This window comes from Poecilia formosa, unplaced genomic scaffold, assembly GCF_000485575.1.
Source record: "Poecilia formosa unplaced genomic scaffold, Poecilia_formosa-5.1.2 Scaffold1, whole genome shotgun sequence".
Lineage (NCBI taxonomy): Eukaryota > Metazoa > Chordata > Actinopteri > Cyprinodontiformes > Poeciliidae > Poecilia > Poecilia formosa.
Genome location: NW_006799940.1, coordinates 3,376,335 through 3,393,705, shown reverse-complemented (window position 1 = coordinate 3,393,705; position 17,371 = coordinate 3,376,335). Strand labels below are relative to the sequence as shown.

The 17,371-nt window shown below is 39.8% G+C and overlaps 1 protein-coding gene across 11 annotated transcripts in view; it reads right to left on the bottom strand.

Annotated features, from left to right (window-relative positions):
* gphnb (gephyrin b) overlaps positions 1–17,371 on the bottom strand; it is an 85,304-nt gene that overhangs the window by 24,674 nt on the left and 43,259 nt on the right. For all 11 annotated transcript variants that reach the window (XM_016668500.1, XM_016668535.1, XM_016668539.1 and 8 more), the window contains exons 5-8: positions 16,627–16,721; positions 16,368–16,434; positions 11,966–12,238; positions 10,918–11,052 (exon numbers count right to left, since the gene is read on the bottom strand). In XM_016668500.1, the coding sequence (XP_016523986.1) occupies positions 10,918–11,052; positions 11,966–12,238; positions 16,368–16,434; positions 16,627–16,721 (570 nt within the window). The remainder of the gene's footprint in view (positions 1–10,917; positions 11,053–11,965; positions 12,239–16,367; positions 16,435–16,626; positions 16,722–17,371) is intronic.

Here is a 17,371-nt window from a genome sequence, read left to right as displayed (position 1 = left end):
GTGCTGCCAGAGACACTGCTGTCGGTCTGAAAACCTCCCAGCATGGAAGGTGGAACTGTATTCACTGAGAAATGCAGTTAAAGATGTTTCTCAGTAAAATAATGATAAACAATTAACAGAACAGATTACAGGTCCCTGCAAAAGCATCGCTATATTTTCAGATTTACTAGGATTTTGAGTGAGAAGTCAATACCAACTGGGATATAATTTAAAAACGGAAGCAAAGACAATGTTTGAATCTCAACATTTTTCTACAGTAAAAAGTCTGAGCACAATCTTAAATATATTGCAAAATGCAAATTAATTGCTAGAACATTCATTTCTTTTGTTTTGGGAATTTGGAAAACATTTTTCCTTTATAATTGTATATTTTTACAAAGCGCATTATGCAGTAAGTTGTCAAAAAAAAATATCACACTTTTGTGCTTTAAAGTACTCAGAAGGAACAAAGCGTTTCAAACCACTTCGAGACGAATACACAACTCGATGAATTGAGAATTTATGTTGAAAAAGCACACGGACGACGCTAACCACAACCACCAGCCGTCTTCATCGCAGCCCCCTCACGGCTCCCTCCACGTCCACATATATAGAAAAATAATGAGCTGAAATAATGAGTGAATTTCCCATGTAGCAGAGACTGAGAGCTGACACAGCTGATTCGACAGGCACATGTTCTGCTGCTCACCAGTCTCCCCCGCTTCCTCGCTGCCCACGTGGTGAGTGAGCATGCTCGGTAGAGCTGCTTGGACAGTCTAATCCCTTTCTCTCCCCCCAGCCCCCAAGGCTTTTCGTTTGTCTTCCCCCTCTTCTGTGTCTGACTGTTGCTCTCTCTTTCTGTCTCTGTCTGTCTTGCTGTCTGTCTATTCAAAGCTCTCTCGCTCTGGTTCCATCCTCCACTGCCCTCCAGGCAAACTCTCAGAGTCAGTGGGTGTGAGTAAGTCGAGACAAATATAATATCACATACGGTGCACGCAAACTTTCACGTACACACACACACACACACACACACACTCGCATGCATGTTAAAAAGATGATTCCTAATCCTGACCTGTAAATACTGAATGTGAGCTGAAGAAGGTTTATGTTTAAACACCTGATGGGACGAGTCTTTAGAACAAAACCAGAATGTTTCCTGCACACATGAACAAACACAAAGGACTGAAATTATTTTTGACTTGGAGCCCACAGCAGTTTGACCCATATGGTCAAAATACACTGCAAGGCAAAATAAGGAAGAAACAACTTCTGGCTGTAGCTACTTTCATCTGGTTTCTTCAGGCATACACCTCACATATTATTGGGTAATTCATTCAGTTTTATATAAACCCCCCTCCCCAAAATATTAAAACCAAACAATTGGATTTTGCATTAAAACATCCAATTAAGTATCCCTTTCCCTTCTATTTCTTATAACTTGTCGGTTCCTTTTTGTTAACACGATACCCAACAGCTTCCTTTAGGCTATGTAAAGGTTGGACTAGGCAGCTTTTTGAAAAAAAGCAACAGAGAAGTGTCATTCTCACAACTGTGTTCCTGACCCTTTTGCTGATGATGCAATCGGCATTTATTTTGCAAGTTCTTTGCCCCTAAAACCACCTAGGAGACCCTTTAGACTGAAAATGATACTTTTCAACTGTCTTCAACTCTCTGTTGCAAAGGCTTGTTTGCTTTCGAGTAGAGCTGCAGTGAAAAAAACTAAACAAACTGTGACGGAAAAGCAAGAATATAAATATATACATATGTAAAAAGTAGATCGGCTTGCTTGTTTTTTGGCCGGAGTCATAGTTGGTCTTCTTTGAGAGCACAGGCCTTGATGTTCCTCAAGATAAAAGGAGCAGTTTACTGGAGAGACAAAACTGCAACTTTTTGGAAGAGATGTGTTTGATCTTAAATTAACTCGGCATTTCTGAAGAACGCCATGCGTCAGTCAAACATGGTGGATGGTAGTTTGATGGTCTGGGGCTGCTTTGCTGCAGAAGGACCTGGACGTCTTAATTTAATTGATGAGACCATCAATTCTGCACTCGATTGGAAAATCCTGGATTAGATTTGCCACCCATTAGTTTGTGCCCTTAAGCCTAAGTGCACTTGTGTTAAGCAGGACAACAATGATTCAAAGCATTTTGTATTTACTCAGATTACTTTTGTCAAATATAAAATTTGGCCTTTTTGCAAAATATTTAAAGTAATTTCCACAGCATCTGGCTGCATTTTGCAATTTTTTAAAATATATTTACCACTGCATAACATTAGCTGTACACGAGCAGAATGGAAATTATATGTTAAGATTGTGCCGTCGGCAAACTCTAATCTCTAAAGTGATGTGAAATCTGAACATGCACTTTGCACTCTGCATCTTCAAACACAGAACGGAAAAGAATAAAGTCTGATCACTGCAGCTCATAAGAATCAGATTCCACTGTTTCCCCTGCAGCCATCTATCCGGTTTTCATCCTCATCCATACTGCCTTCTTTTCCATGTACAGTAGTGCTGCAGCTGAGCAACATATGGTACCTTAAGGGACATAAATCAAGATCAAGAGTTGTTTTTTGTTGTTGTTGTTTCCTTTTGTAAGGTTCAGTAGATTGCTCGGCTTTAACACTGACTAGAGTTGAGCTCTGTAAGATGTTGCCTTCCATATCCTCACTCCTCATCCTGCCGTTTTATGTAACCATGTCTGCCACTTTCCAACACTGCAGGAGCACAACAACAACTTCCTTCTCTTCATGACTCTGCAGCCCACTGATACTTTTAAGCTGGTCGACAACCTCGTTGCTCCATAACTGAGCCTCTTACCTCCTAACCCGTTCTGTGGGCCTGACGGTGTACCTTCTTCGGGCTCATCAGGAGCGTGTGCAAATTAGATTTCACTAAATATACACTCCATGCATCCAGGCCTGTGCCCACTCAGCTAAGAACACTAAATCATTCACTCATTAAACACACAAACAGGAGCCTGTAAACATTCTCTCTGATATGCAGAAGGAACGACACTACTTACCATCCTCTGCCTGGAGTCGAAACAGAATGAAGCTCCTCGTCACATGCACACGCAAACACACTTGCGCGCAATTTTACACACTCGGCAACTGCGAGAGAGTCGCGAGGGTGAGGAAGACCGAGCAGAGAGCGCGAGGGAGAACAAGGAAAGGCTGGACTGGAAAGGATGCACGAGAGAGCGGGAGAGCAGCGAGGGAACAAAACAGCCGAAATGAGGAAGGGGGAGAGGAAGAGTAGGGGATGGCGGTGGCTGCACATGCTGTACGCCAAATCATCCACGCGTGACTGACTGAAGTCTGTGTTTGTGGCTCTCTGTGCATTTCCCATGAGTATTTCTGTCAGGGAAAATGTAATTCCCCCCCCTCACATCTTCCATCCTCATTTATGCTACTTTTACAGTTCTATACGACTTGGTCAGAGACCAAGACTGAGGCACAACTCCTGAAAGTTGGACATACAGAAACCGATGGACAAAAAAAAGCAAACAGAGAGACAAATCATGCAGGAGAGGCTTGGCTAGTCACACAGTCCCTCTTTGCAGTTTCATCACCCTTTCCCCACTTCCCACTCCCTCCCGGTCCCTTGTCTTCTCAAACTCATTAGCTCCCTTGTCCCTTTCGCGCTTCTCTTCACTCTCTCCCACACTTCTCTTCCTTCAGGCCCTCGTTTTTTCCCTTACTCCCTTACTCATAAATTCTCCACACCTCCAGCAGGCATGGAGAGGAGAAGTCATTTTTATGAGCATTTTTACTGCACTGGAGGAGGACAATAACAGGTATCTGGAAGCCGCCGGAGTGCAGGAGACACGGACACACCTCAGCAATCAATCTGCAGTCGATACCGTCAGGTTCAAACCAAACTTGAATAATTTCGGGAGACGACAAAGTCATATAGCAAGTCTTATCTGTTGTTTCCGCTGACCAGTAAAGCTCCCAGCGCAAAAAAAAAAAAAAAATGCAGCGACGCTGGGCTTTACTTGTGCACTGCAGCATACGGAGCCAGTGTCACAGTGTGTTCTTTGGAGACCCGTCTGCTCCAAGCCTGTGGTTTACATTAAATACATCAGTGTGAACATAAAACCTGAGGTAAATCAGTATGCACGCTGTGCTGAGGCACCCATACAAGACGACTTCTGCCCAAATGGGAAAGAGAAGAGTGCTGTATCATTTAGCCTCAACCTGAGTGCGAGGTTTTTATTGATTTATTCATAAATTATTTATTTCTGGTATTAGACTGATAACACATGAAGCCCTTCATGTTATGGAAAGACAGGTCAGCCCTCTCACAAGAGAAAATGGCCGCTTATCCATATGTTGTTAGCTGATTGTTAAGATCAGTCAAGTATAGATTGACTCATTAATCAATAAATTGCATGCCTAGATGAGACATTAATAGCCCAACATCATGTCCACAATAATCACGTAAAATACATCTAACAGGAACTGCATGTCAGAGCTTATGGCTACATTCACTCAGCAGGTCTTGATGCTTAATTCCAATTTTTATGCTGAAATCTGATTTTTTTTTTTTTGATACATGGTCATTAATATTATTAATTAAACTCAACCACATTGAGGCTTCTGTGTGAACGATTTACGCCCCAAAGTGACCCGCATGTGCAAAAGAAGAACTTCGAGGTCACACAGTAGAGCTCTGTTTGCAAAAGTAATAATAGATGGAGCCGATAATGGATCAATTTTTAAGTTGATTCAGAAATGGATAGCCAACATGATCGTCACCAGATCATGACACGAAGAAAGGTAATAAAAAGAAGCACAACTAATAGCGATGGTCTTTTGCGGAGCATAGATTGCAATTTCTGTAGGTAAGTCTGATTACATGAAATGGGCACCGGCACAGGTGTCTTTCATAATCAGAATTTTTTGTGATTGTTTACGTCCTACTTTACTGCGTTTGGCTTCTTCTGGTGCAGAACCATGATGCATAAATGACGTAAAAACCAGATGAACATGATCGACATGATCGTTCAGATTGCAGACGCTTTGAAAACAAACAGATACGTATCCAAATTAGTGCCACATATAGAAGTGGCACAGATCCAACATTTGGAAGGTGAAAATATTGGAATTGGGCCGTTCAGACTGCCATGAAAAAAAATGGACATATGTAGCTTAAGGAGAAAAAAAAAAAGGCAGACTTGGATCACATCTGCCTGCCCTGTGACTAGATTTAAGACTATTGTCTCTTTTGGCTGAGAAACATCAACTTGTGTTTTTCCCAATTGTCTACAAAGATGTAAAATTAATTCCATCCGCGGGACAGAATGGACCTCAACTTGAGGAGAGCTTAAAGGCCACTGCTACCATCCATTTCCTCAAGCAGAAAGAGAGAAACCTCCCATGCTGGCTTTAAGATCACAGATCTGTCACACCACAGCTGGCTGCGCTGAAGTCGTAGGAGTGCTTTCGCTAACAGTCAGGGTATAAATCATTCATCTCCATCTGTCAGATCACCTCACTGTGTCAATGATCTTCTGTCACCATTCATTTGGAAGCGATGGTTCTGTGATCTGTGTGCAAACTGGGCCGGAGCCAAACAGCGCGAGCAGTTATTTTTCATCCTTGTCCCAGACAAACGTGACGTAGACCAACATGCGACCTCAGTTGTTTTGAATGCTGTCAAACTCAGTTTACTGTGATATTCTTTTATCAGCAGCAGGATTTTAATAGTCCGTCTAGATAAGGCGTCTCAAACTGCAGCTATGAAGGACTGGTTTCCTGGATTGTTTAGATGCGTTCCTGATTCAGCAAACCTGAATCAAACGGTTGAACTTCCTCCTATTAAGTTCTACAGAGATTTTTAAGCAGAGCTGTTGCAAAGGATGAGAAGAAAATATTTTAATGGACACAAACCATTCTCCTACAGCTTCAGAGATTGTAAGAAGCAGAGTAAAGACTTCTGGCCAAACTTTGCTTGCAAGTAGAAAACACCAAAATCTTTTTCAATCATTTTTCATGAGTAAGTGCTCCAATAAGCAATAAAAAGGACTGATCATGACGGAACATTTGGAGGGCAATTAGAAATCAAACCTTTTTAAACTCAGAGTGTACCTTGAAACTTATAAGCAATGCATCACTATTTACAAAAATGACATTGTGAAAACTTTCAGGTCTGAAAAAACAAAAAGCCTCGCTGGTTTTCCAGTCTAAATAACAGACCAGAATAGTTTCTGGTTGTTTACCTTAAAACCTTAAGTTATTCCAAAATCCAACTTACTGGGAACCACCCAGCACATTTACACGACTCACAGAAGAAAGATAAATAAAAATATGTAACATTTTTCAACCACAAATTAAACTTAAACAGAATTCGTGTAAGAGTTAAAACAAAAAAAAAAAAAAAAAATAATAATAACACCTCACATTTTGCTCTTATTAAAACAGGAGGTACAACCTGAACCCCACATGTACATATACTGTCAGCTACCTTCTGAGTCAGAGCCCCATCTCCCATATGCTTCATTAATCCAAACTCTACATTACATAACCGCACTAAATGCTCACAGCAGTGTAAGGGTGCAGCGACTCCCTAAACCCTGCCTATGCGTGTGCTCCTGCTCGCATCAGTCTGCGTGTGCATGAATCACGAGACGTGTGTGACAGACGGAGAAAATTAGGTAGCGTGAATGGCTGCAGAGTTGCTCAGTTTGTAGTCTGCATTTATTGGGTTTCTCTGTACTGCATGTCAGATGGAGACACGTTTTCTCCCTTAAGGATGATTCTGAGTGCAGATTTGTTGTGTGTGTGCGCGTGCGTGGGCATGCATTCCCAGTTATTGCTGTGCAAACAGACAGGCAGGGTCGGACATCAGTTGTCAATTCTGTGCTCTTCTCTCTTCCATGTGAACAAACACAGGATTTAATCATGAACAGAATAAACTGCTGGGTTCATTTAACCCATGAAGCATACACAAACACTCTTCTTTGTGCAGTATGAAGCCGTGTGTAATGATAGCAGCAGCAGCAGCTAAGTGTAGGATTGAAATCTTCTACCACTCTTTCCCTCTTTAGGCCACAAAGCATTGCTTAGACCCTGCTATCAAACAGCAAAACCTCAGTGACATTAAAATACATCAGTAAACAGAGCCATTTTGCCTCTCGCTCCAGGGACAATGTGCACACACCATCTGCAGCTGACTGCAGAGTGGGAATTTTAAACTGCATATGGCAGCTTGTCGCCGGGAAACAGTTTGTATCAGAAAAGCAAATGCGTACACCTTGATGAGACATCAATCCTGGGTTATGTCTCGCTATGAACAAAGACACATGTGCCCAGAGACTCATGTAAATTACAAACTCTGGCCTTGATTGCTGACAGAAAAAGGCTTCACCAAACAAACATGTCGGCAGTCAGAAAGGGGGGGGGGAGGCGAGAGCCTCAATGCACCACTGAAGCTAGCAGAAGTATTAAAGCTTCCCTCTTTCCAATTATTTAAAGCTGCACACTCATCTGGTCAAAACAACACAGCTGAGTTTGAAGCTCTTTTGCTGGATCACTGGAACAGGCTCTGATCACAACTAGAGGAATAAATATACAAGCCGGAAACTGACAATTTGAGAAAACGGCAAAGAAAAGCAGGAGGCACGGAACCTGAAATTTTACTTGCACGTTTTTGTAAAGTACAACAGACCAAGTTGTCAACCAGAAACAAACGACTGGACATGTATAAACAAATCTAGTGCAATTACAACGAAGACAAACAAAATGCACGAGCGATAAAATAACCCATTTCAAAAGTTAAGCTGTAATGGCAGCTGTGAGCAGTGGAAGAGCCTTGCTGCGAGTTGCTTATTCATAAAATAAATACATTTCTTGAAACCACAGATTCCATCTGTACAATTCATGTTATTTTGATCTCACTTTTGTCAGGAAAATGCTGAGTTTGGACATTTCCTACCCCTAGTTAGAAACATCTCTGCAATTTGCTAAATTTAAATAGAAAAATTAAAAAAAAAAATGTTGAAGGCAAAATGCCCATTTTTTCCCCGGTCCTTTTGTATGGTTTCCTACATACCTAAAGAAAACTGAACATCATTCTCCTTTTCTAATTGTTCCTATGAATCTCCTACTGTTGGGCGTGTTATGTACCAAAGATTCAATCAGGATTATCTAAGATTAAAACCTAAAATTTGGAAATTTTCGTTACATTCTGATGATAACATTAAGACGACAACAAGATTGAACCAATATTTACCCTACTTTCACCTCTGTTCACACCAACAGGCAACTTTTCAATCAGACGTCTTGAATAACACATTATGGTGGTTTATTGTCTTTGACCTTTCACAACCCTGTAGGCACCTAAATGACACAGCGATCTTTCAGGAGGGTCCCCATGCTGCGTGACCTATCTATGCACTCACTCCCCCACCCATCTTCTCATTTCCTCCGTCTCTAAAATCCCATCCCTCTTAGTTCCCATGGCAACCCCATCCTCCATTTCCATGACACCTGCCTGCTGTCCGAGAGACACGTGGAGAGTTGACACTGAGAGATGACGTAAAAGAGAGCAGGAAGAAGAGTCAGAGAGGGAAGAAGAGAACTGATGCCATTTGATATTTAAAAAAAAAAAAAAACCTGTAAGAGAGATCAGATAAAGCAAGACGGGATACTTGGACATTTTACACAGCAGTCTCTTCCAGTTCTGCTCAAGAGAACCAACGTGCTGTTAATCAACATCACGACAACTACAGGATGTCAGGAACATACATATGTTTAAGTATCCTTCCTGAGAGACAACAGGCAGAAAATACTGTGGCGATATTTAAAAAAAAAAAGTTTTTTGGGTTTTTTTTTTTGGCATAACATTCACTGCCTGTTGTCTCTATGAATAAACAAAAATAAGGACCAACAGAATCAACAACAGGTTTTCACATAAAAACAACATGAACACATTTCAGGAGGAGACACTGAAACTTTGCAGTATACATGTGTAAAAGCTGTCATGAGGTGTAACTTTGCAGTCTGCCGCCATTTAGACAGCAAAAGGAAAAGCATGTAAACACAAGTAAGATAAAATAAAAGACAACAATCATGCGAAAAGAATATGACATGGTCCAGCGAAAAAGTTAAAGCTTAAAAAGAAAAAAGCCAGGATTAGGAAATAAACCGGTAATAAAGAACATGATAAACAAAACTGAGCAGAAAGAGAAAAGATGGGATTTTTTTTTCATCATCACTGTTATTCTATTTGAGTCCATATTTGTTCCCCAAAGAATAGAGAAATGGCTTCTTACTTAAGGTAGATATCAATGCAAATGCTTGGCTTCAAACTAAGTTAAGAACTAACTGAATTTTAGAAAACAGAGTCTTATTCTGGCTTAGACTTAAACCAGTAAAGTTTTTTTTTTTTTTTCTTTTTTAAGCTGGAAACAGTTTGTGTTGATATGCAAGCTCAGGGGCTGTTATGATTGAGACTCTTCATTTCTGGCTTGAGTTAAAAGAAAAGTTTGACTTTTTGGGGGGAAAATACTGCCATCTCGGCACATCAAAGACTGATGTTTTGCCAAAACCAGTGGAGTGATGTGGCAGCCAATGAAATTTGTATCACAGTGGCTGATCTGTACTTTGTAAAGGACTGACAAGTTAAACAGAAAAGTAGAAGATCTGATGGTGTAAAGGACTAACAAGTTAAGAAGAAGAGAAGAAGATGTGATGGTGAACAACTCCTTGTATGTGACTGGCAGGTTGGGATTTTCCAAAAACTTAATGAGGTAAAGATTCAAAACACTTTGGTTGGGCATTGGAAAGGATCACAACTGCACTTTAAAAGCAACTTTTCACCTCCTTGGTATTGAGCATCTCAAAATTATGCTAAAGGTAGCCAAGAAGCCTGCAGAATATCAATGAGTGTATTTGAAACCACTGACCTCAATCATATACAGTAGTCCCTACACTACTGGATAATCTTAACACGTTTGGAAAAGATTTGTGAATAGACTTTTATTTCCTGACCTCTGAAGTGCAATGCAACATCTGCCTTACTTGAAAATTATGTTCTCCTGTCTTTCCCATATTAAACAATGGCTAAATTTTGGAAACAGGAAGTCATGGATTTCAAATTAAATGTTCTTAGAAACCCCAATCAGCTAAAAAATAAAAGAAAAGCAGAATTAGAAAAAAATAAAAAATAAAAACAACAGCAACATTTTTTAGGACTTGTCAAAGGTTTACTAAATGTGATTGTAGGTGGCAAAGTTATCAAAAAAATTTTTTAAACTTCACTTTACTGCTACTAAATTTAATTTGGTCTAACGTGAAGATGGGTAGAGATAGAAAGCGGAAAATTTCAGGGATTGTTTTGAATATTTGTGTGGTGACGCAAGGAAATTTTCACTGAAATTAATATAACTTGCTATTGAAATATATTATTTTAAAGTGTGATGCATTTGTTGTTCTGGTTCACCATGTATAAGGTAAGGTCTGAGAACAGGAAGCCAAAACGCCACAGATTTACAAGATTTACAAGTTTGTCATCTACAATTACATTTCTTCTGTTCTTATGTTTCCTACCTTTGCAATGTGAAGAAATTGTGACAGCTAGTTAGCTTGCATGCCAACGGCTTCCCAGCACAACTCAAAGCAAGTAAAACATCTAAGAGGTTGTGCATTCAATTGAAAACTAAAATTATTTGACTATTAACCCAATTAAGTAAATATTGCAAAAATCTTCTGAATCAAACAGCCTGTTGGAAAAAAAAAAAAAGCAAATGTTGAAAGAAAAGGTCATGGTAAAAATAGAGAAAGAAGACAAATAAAATTAAGATGTCAGAACTTAACAGAAGAAATAAACCTTTGGTGTTCCGATGAACACACACCTGATAGTGACGTGTGTGTGTGTGTGTGTGTACATTCGAGGTTAGCGTACTTGTTTGTGTCAGAGTGTCCACTCACTTTGGGTGTGGGACAGGAAGCAGTAGAGAGGCGGGAGGTTGCCTGGGCGCGAGGCGACTCGGAGGGCGTGGTACTGAGGGAGGCTGCATCCCTGGGTAACACCTGCACACCCCGCGAGATGATGGAGTCTGGGATCTGAGATCAGACATGTATGCAGACACAGTCATCTAAACGACACACGGGCTATGTAATCTCTTACACAGCCTAACTTTGTTGCCAAAACTTTTGCTTAGTAAAGCAAAGCACATTTTGTTGTTCAAGTTTAAAAAAAAAAAAAGATACAATAATAAGATTTGAAATCAATATGTGAACATTTCTTGAGGAAAAAAAACCTAATTGTATCCCATGGCTGCACATATAATCCACAAATTTGGACATAGACACGTAAACGAGCCACAGCAAAACCATTTTTTAGCATTTTAAAGAGGAAACCGTCAGTCTGTGCTGATGAAGATGAAAACACAATCTTCTCACATTTGGACATGTTGATGAAAAGTGTTGATGACGATGGGTGAGCTTTTTGCATGGTGGAGTCTTACCAAAATGTATCTGTGACTGGACAATGAGGTGGGATGTTACCCTGACAACACAGCCATGAAGAAGGGTCCATGCTGCAGACAGGACAGGACAGGATGACGGGAATGGAGACATGCTCTCTCAGAACGTAGTTGTGTGAAAAGTTTGCAGACTTCAGCCGTCAGGTGTGTCTTATGTAAGGTTAAACCAAAGCACCGGGATGCTAATCCATCCTGGCGTAGAGTTCACTGTCCAACAGGAAGTTATACAACTCAGGGTTAGGAAATGACATGATGACACATGATGATACAGATAAAAAAAAAAAAGCTGTATGCACACAAATTCATGTAGAAGCCGTCTTTTACATGGTTTAACATCAACTGGCAATGACTGATGTTTAGTGACTTTTAACACAACGCTTCGCATGAACGATGTGCGAAGATGTCAAAAACAATCGCTTAAACTGGATGCGATCAAGCTCAATGACAACAAAATAAAGTGAGCAATCCTCCCCTCTCATCTGTCCCGGTACCTTGGCAGTGATGGATGCAGAGGTGATGTGGGAGGAGGAGCTGTCCTCGGTGGATGCCACCCCGCTGTCCTTCTTCTCCTCGTCCTCCTCCTCGCACTGCACACCTTTGTCTTCTGTCTGGCGGTGCGGCGAACTGTTGGGAGGCGGCGAAAGGGGTGGCGGTGGCGAAGGCAAGTCCTCCAGCTCGTCTACCACCTCTTTTACCTTCACCACCGCATCCCGAAGGAGGTCGATGGCGTGCGGCAGCGCTGGGAGGATGAACTGAAAGCATTCCTGGGGTGGATTGATATTAAACACACTTGTTTGCAGCTCTTTTTGAAAACAACACCAACAGTAGGAAACATAATGAAAGCTTAGAATTTTTTTTTCCCATACATTTTAAACCCAACAACTATTTAAATATGTAATATCTTTCTTTCTAATGATAAAAAAAAAACATTCCCTGAAAACTAGCTTTGAACAGAAACGCTGTTATGCATCGTATTGTTGAGCTGTCGGAACACTTCCTCTGCATAAAACTAAAATGCAAATCCAAGACAGATAAAGAATTACACTTTTCATGCTGTGAAAAATCATACTTGTATAAAGGTAAGTCTGAGGAGAGAGATGACAAGGAGTCTGGGAATTTACAGGGAGATCCTTGTTTGCTTTTCTGGGAAACCCCAGCTCGTCACAGCGCCGACTAGAGGCCAAATCTCTAAAGTGCTTCTGTTTTCCAGGTCTTTCCAGCTCCGTTTTCCTCTCTGTGTCAGTGTGCCTGTGGGCTTCTCGGCAGTGCTAAATGCTCCATTCTCCTCACTCTCAAGACAAGAGCTAATCTGTGAAATTATTTATTGCTCTGTGTATTTTAAGCATTGAGTGGATACATTATTTATCCGCCACGCACTTTACACTGGCTGCCAACGGGCTTTTCATTGCAAGCTTTCCTCTCCGCAATCTGTTATCTAAGATGGACTGAATCTGGCAGGATTAACCTTGATTTGAGGAAATTCCATATTCCCACACTGAAACTGAAGCGTGAGTGGAACAACATTTTCCTCCCGTCTGCATGTAGACTATTGGACAACCAAGTGTAACAGAAAGAAATAGGTTAATCTCAGTAATAGAGTGTAATGTCTGCTAGGAAACCTTTGCACACTTTTCTTTGTATTAAAAGGCAGCATCTGTAAACAACTGCGCAAATATACAGCCGTACAACTTTGAAAAGCAGAACTGGAGCCTCCTGCACAACCAACAAGAATGCAGCAAGTGGTTTCTGGATGGTAAGTCAACAACAAAACACTCTTTTCCAACAGCCATTGTACAACTCATACAACATAAAACCAGCTGTATGGTTTTATGCTGGAGCTCAGCCTCGGTTGCTAGGTGACAGGGCTAGGCTTCGCTGGGGTTGCTAGGTGATAGGAAGTGCTTCCTAATTTGTGATGTTATATTTGGAAGGTTTTTAAAATATTTTATTTTTCCAGACACCAAACAACATTAACTTATTGCCGAAAAAAAGCTTTCATTATTTAGACTGTTTCCAGAAGCTATAGAAACCCAAATAGACGTACAAAAATGTTCAAACACAAAGAAACCCAGAAACTTCCTTGAAGACTGCTAATGGCTAATCATAATATGCTTCAAGTCTAATCTGAATCTGGAGATCTAAGTGGAGAGTTGAGATGGAGCAAAGATGATGTTAAGAGCCTGGAGATATTTCTTCTCTCCGAATTTGAGAGAAGTCCTATGAACATTTTCAAGGTACATCAAGAGTGTTTATTTTTATTTTTATTCACCGTTTTGTCCTAGAGGAGAATAAATGTCAGGAACAATAAAGAGCATAGTCGCAGGCTAAACTGCCAATGGACAAAAGTGCAAGAGAAAAAGGAGTAGTGTTGTTGTCAGAGTGGGTCATGGGGGAGGGTAGAAAGATCTGAAGACCAAGGGAGAGACAGTTTAAGTGAGAGGTTAACAAAACCACAGGATTGTAACAAAAACAACAAAATAAGTAGAAAATAAGACTCTTTCTATAGCCAAGATTTTGTCTTATGCAGGGCAGTATTAGAGTAATGTGCACATTCATAACGCTACATGTTTCCAAACCAGTGTTTGTATTTTTTCCTGATTCATAAACTACACCCAAAGGCAGAACTGCTTCTGCATTCACTCCACCAACAAAAAAAAAACCCATCTTTGCTCTGGTGCAGTTGGTGCATATTGTGGCCCCATTCATGAATTTAGGCAAAATATATTTGGTAATTATAAAGCAATGTTTATATAAAGTACAGCCAGAGCAAATTGCATCACATTCATGAAGACCAGAGGACTTTGCGTTAAAAATCTGTCGACATTTAAAATCTGCATAACCGCAATTTAAAGAAAAAGAAATCATCATTTGTGAAGCGATCCCAGGACAGAATTTATTATAGTTCTGAGTAGTTTTTCTTCCTTTTTGTTGTTTACTTTCCAATCTAGTTGATCACTTCTGCACCTGCTTTGTTTGTAGCTAAGGAGGATCATAGACATAAACAGAGATTATCATGTGAACTTATGAATAAAAAGGTATTGCAGTGTACCTCTGTTCTTTTTGTATGAACAGAGACATACATTTTCCAAACATTTGTAAGACGAGGTCTAATCATTGGATTTTATTCCTGCACAACAGTCAGATTATTTTCATCCTTTACTCATTTGATCTTTGTCTTTGAATTGACCAGAAGATAAATTGTATTAATCCATGTGAGCTTTTTCTTTTTAAAATTATTACCTTTATGGAAAAACTGTGTGACTGGCGCGTTTATTTTCCAAACCACAGACTCCAAACCAATGTTAAAATTATTCTAGTTTATACACATTTAATAAGACATGTCCCACAAATCCTAGTTGTTAAAAAATATTCACACAATCTCTAGGTGCCGTTTTGAACTTCTGCAGCTAAAATTTCACAATGAACACTTTGACATTAACAGGCTTCATCTGCCTAGCTCAAGTGGACTTCCTTGTTATCCTATGAGAAGAGATCAGCGTAATAAAAGCCTCCAATGAGCTGCCAGGGCCTTTAGGTTTACCTGGGGTTTGACGAGGGAGACACTAATATGGCAGCAGATGGGGGAGGAATGGGGTGTAACTGGTGGAACGGAAAATAAAACTGATGGAGTAAAGCCACCGTGTAACAAGACAGAGACGGATGTGTTGGACACCGACGCAAGGAGAGGGAACAACGGATCGAGAGAGGAGACACTTGTGGACGCACATGGTTTGGATAATCATATAGACAGAAGGTAAAGCAACAAAACCCCAAGAAAAATGTATTTAATGTATCTATTGATTAAAAATATTCTGGCAAATGCAAACGGAACTTCACTTTAAGTCAGAAATAATTAAATTTACACATATACAGTTTATGCATATCGACATATAAATTAATTTATGCAGCACGAATGCGTCTCATGTCTTGGAGCGAGGAGAATGCAAAGACAATGACGTCCAAACAGCTCAACAAATGAACTTTCAGTCTTACAATACATTTGGTTTTGTGCTCAGACTTTAAGACGCTTGTTATTTATCTACTTTAGGTGTGGGGAGAATTAATGGAAAATGAATTAAAAAAAGCAACCAAAGTTAATCAAGAGGAATTTTACTACAATACATGCAAGTCTGGCTCCTTAGAAACAACACAAAGAAATTAAGGGTGGCTAAGAAACCTCGGCAATGGTCTGTAAATTTGTTCCACAACTACAAGGGTAACTGCGTTCACTTTTCACAGGCAAACTATAAATACAGTCAACAAACTCCAAGTATGCCCTTTTCTACATCCATGTGCAGCCTCAGGGGCAACTGATGTTTAATGACTTCTTGTCACTGCATCAAAAATCCCAAATAAAAACTGGAGATGCAGCAAAAAGGTTCACGTTTCCACTTGACCAGTCATTGCACAGGACCAAAATCAGCCATATTCCAGCCTCCAGGTTGAAAACTCAACAATCGGATCTTCTTCCAGAACGCCACAAGGTTCAACTACCAGGTCCTGGTGACAAAACACTCTTTAGTGTGGATGGTGTTACTGGATGGAGAAGACTCAAAGTAAGACTTTCTGGTGAATTTGTGTTTTTCAGCTGATGATGGGAAGGCTGAGTAAAAGGGATTTTTAAAATTAATTCAGGCTTTCTGTAATGAAAAATGTCAGACTTGAAAATATTGACAGCCTTTCAGAAATCTTGGATTTAAAGTAATTTCTCTAGTGTTGATCGAAGATTAGAAGTCACAATTTTCTGAGATTGTAAAAACCTTTTTTCAAATAATGGTTTTGCAGATTCACTCTTTTCCCTCATATGTTTTTTTTTTGTTCTGCTCTACATGTTGAAACCGGTGGACAATCGTATGCGTCATGTGAACAACAGAAAACTTTATCATTTCCTACCTGGGAGCCTTTCTTGCTTCCTGGTAAGTTGATGATGAGCGTCTTGCCTCGAATACCGCAAACGGGTCTGTGAACACCATGGATGAGACAACATGATTCAGAACTGCATGTTCAGTCAATGTGAAAAAAAAAAAAGCACATCAATATTGTATTATTGTAATCAATTTCAACATCCTAATGTTGCAATATCATTTACAAATGTCATCAACTTATGTCACCATTTAGGATTTGTCTTTAAATGTTGTTGTGTTTGTCGGACCTGGAAAGCATGCCTAATGGTGTGACATTGAGGGATCCCATCAGCATCGCCAGAGACATCCCAGGAGCCTCCCGCTCTATCACCTCCTTAGTGGCCTGGAAAGAAACACACACACATACACACACACACACACACACACACACTGAGAACCACAGGATCAAGTGTGATTGTAGCCTAGCAAATTATGCTAGCTCTGCTATCAAAAGTATGAACCTGCAGAACTGTTCTCCAAAAGTTAGAATGGAATTAAAGAAATGAAAACTATTTTACAATGGTTCTTCGGTGTCATCCAACTCAGAAATACAAAAGATGTTTCTTATTGATATTTCTTGGTCAGATTTATTTGTTCGTTTAAAAAAACACAACATATAACTTGGCAAAAATAGTTTGACATTTTCTGGCTGATTTATCCACAAACCAAAAAGTGCAAATAAGATACACTTCTTGAGTTTGGTTTGCTGGGCTATGCAGTCATTATGAAAATGCGTGTCCTAAGACTCAAATGACCTCGGTTCACCAAGCATTAAAAAAAAATCATTCAATGTAATCTTAAGTGGTAAAAAAAGACCCTAATAAAAAAAAGCAAGCAAAATAAAATACTGCAAATGTTCTTATGTTGTAATCAATAACATATAGGACCTAAATGAAGAATCAATCAAATAACCATACATATTTTTGCTATATTAGAACTTCAAATACAGAAAGTTTAAAGAATACATTTTGAACATATAAGATCTAACAATGA